The 2,500-nt window shown below is 36.4% G+C and overlaps 1 protein-coding gene across 2 annotated transcripts in view; it reads right to left on the bottom strand.

The window, feature by feature from the left end:
• The window catches only part of LOC144963059 (putative G-protein coupled receptor CG31760), a 96,772-nt gene that overhangs the window by 56,720 nt on the left and 37,552 nt on the right, over window positions 1-2,500 (bottom strand). For both annotated transcript variants that reach the window (XM_078896676.1, XM_078896675.1), the window contains exon 7: window positions 2,064-2,231. In XM_078896676.1, the coding sequence (XP_078752802.1) occupies window positions 2,064-2,231 (168 nt within the window). The remainder of the gene's footprint in view (window positions 1-2,063; window positions 2,232-2,500) is intronic.

Here is a 2,500-nt window from a genome sequence, read left to right as displayed (position 1 = left end):
ACTTGGATTTAAAAAAAAATGATTTGAATTTTGTCAGGCTTGGAAAGAGTAAGAGTTTATTTCAAACTTGAGGAGACTGGGCAACCTCACTGTCTGGTTACAGGCCTAATACACAAACTGGTGTTATTTCCGGAGTGATTAACTAATATACAGTCAAAGAAGATAACCCATGGTCTCTAGTCTGTTGGGAGTTACTTTTTCTATGTTTGTTTTGTCACAGCTATTCAGAATGTTGTTTTTATAGTATTTTTATTTTTATTTTTGTCACAGTTTTGTTTTGCTTTGGTTGTGCGGCTTTCTGGACTTGTGTTATGACATTGTCGTCTGACCGGAAGTCCTTGGTTTGGGTCACGCTCTGGCTTTTTATTCACATTCTCTCACCGCACTCGGGTTTAAAATGAGTACCTGGCATATAACAGCTTTGTCTCTGTCAAAAGAAAATGTAAACGCTCATGGCATAGCACATGTCTTGTCCGACATGGTAAATACTGCAGTTGGCTTATGACCATTGTTAAGTTGATATTGTTTGTACAAACGTTCATAAAATCTCAGAGCTCAAGAGAGGAACGAAGGGGAAAGCGCCTGTTGTTGACTGCACACCGTCGTCTATTGAGACGTTCTTACACTTTCACTTGTACGCCTATAGGCACTTAGATAACCACGCCCCTCGGACAGTCGTCATAATGTAAACAATGACAGTGATTGGTAAACATAGCAAACGACAAAGGTTTTACTATCGATGGTAGGTGTCTAAGTAAAATAACCACTGTTCTACCGCTTGATGAATAAAATCAACACAGAAATCCGTGTGAACTTAAAATCGTGCGATAACTAGTCACCCATTTGGCGGTATGAAAATAATAACAATGATCAGAGAAAGGTCGAATTCATTCACAAACTATGTCCGAGCACGTGTGAAGGTGTGTCACGAATTCTATGTTTTGATTGGTCAAAAATCTACTGGTTAATTGCTTGGTGGCCCAAGGACGTAGATATAGTGGCCTTTTAACTTATTTGTCATAGTTGCACTCATTGAATACCCTCAGATCTGACATGTTTACCCCAGTATATTTTTTTCATATTATATATTAATCTATTTACTTATATTGCTGCGTGTTAAAACAAAAATGATAGTCGGCACTATTCTCCTTGTGCCGTAAAAATCGCAAATTTCATGCAATCGCGAAACGGGACATTTGCAGATAAATTTTTCATTATAAGCAATAAGTATTAACTCGATCCATTTTTATTGTGTTTCGATTATTTATCCTTTAATGCAAAACTTGTGAATGTGACTTCTGTTTATATATAAATCAAGAAAATCGACTAGAAAATAAGGAAATTATCATAAAATTCTAAAATTTGAGAAAGCTATTTTCAAAATCAAATCCATTACTTAAAAAGTTATTTCTAGGCCGATTTTTATGAGACAAAGACCAATTTTCTCCATTATTCAAGATGATTCCAACAATGTGGTTGTCAAATTTATCGAAATTAGATTATTTGTCATTATTAAAAAAACAAACAAAAACAAAAAACAAAAAACAAAAACAAACTCGTTAACTTGGTAATTAATCATGTGCAACTAACTGTGTTATCTAGTGATATGATAGTCAGCGTGTGACCTGTGTATCCCGGGTATAATTAATGCAGTGGGCGGCGCCAAATGGAAAACTCGGAATAAGTTCATTAATCGCATTTTCTCATCATACTTAGGTGTAAATTGAGTGTCTGGCCAGACATAGCATTGTCTCGGTTGGAGAAATAATCGCGCCTTGCAGGCGTCATGTCTCGTCTTACGTGTTAAGAGCTGCTGTCGTTTTGCAAACTTTATAAAGCACTGTATAAAAGGTAAAGTTATAGATAGAACGAAGTTGACGTCACTCAGGTCTTTGTTATGGTTTTTTGCCATCCACATTTATGAGTAATTCTCACTAAACTGCATTATCCAGACTATAAACGTTCAAGGTTACACAGAGTTTTGTGTGTTAGTCCGTTATACTTCTGGATGGCAATGTTGTGAGCTTCTAAGCCAAGCGTATGCTATCTATAAATAATGATACCTGTGGTGCCCTGTTTGTGTAGGTATTGTTGAGGGTTTCAAAATAGCTGTCGATGTCACTTCCTCGGAATGCCCTACTAGGATCAGAGGAATTGGGAAAGTAGTAGCCGACTTGACATTTACACTGGTAGGCTCCACTCTTGAACCCTTCGTCCTTCAAGGGGAAACACTGCGGAGGACCAAAGGAGAGAGTCCACTATTTGAACTGGAAAGGTTTATGATATTCCTGTTATTGGCGTGGAAGAGGATGATGATAATGAATATGGTGATAATGATGATGATGATGATGATGATGATGATGATGATGATGATGATGATGATGAAGATGATGATGATGATGATGATGGTGATGATGATTTACATAAACAAAAACAAAAAATAAACATGAAAAAAAAGAAAAATGAAAAAAAAAACAACAACTAACAACAACAACAGAAA

This window comes from Berghia stephanieae, chromosome 1 (assembly GCF_034508935.2).
Source record: "Berghia stephanieae isolate SIO BIC M18660-M18661 chromosome 1, UCSD_Bste_1.3, whole genome shotgun sequence".
NCBI lineage: Eukaryota > Metazoa > Mollusca > Gastropoda > Nudibranchia > Aeolidiidae > Berghia > Berghia stephanieae.
This window is presented reverse-complemented; position numbering and strand designations above follow the sequence as displayed.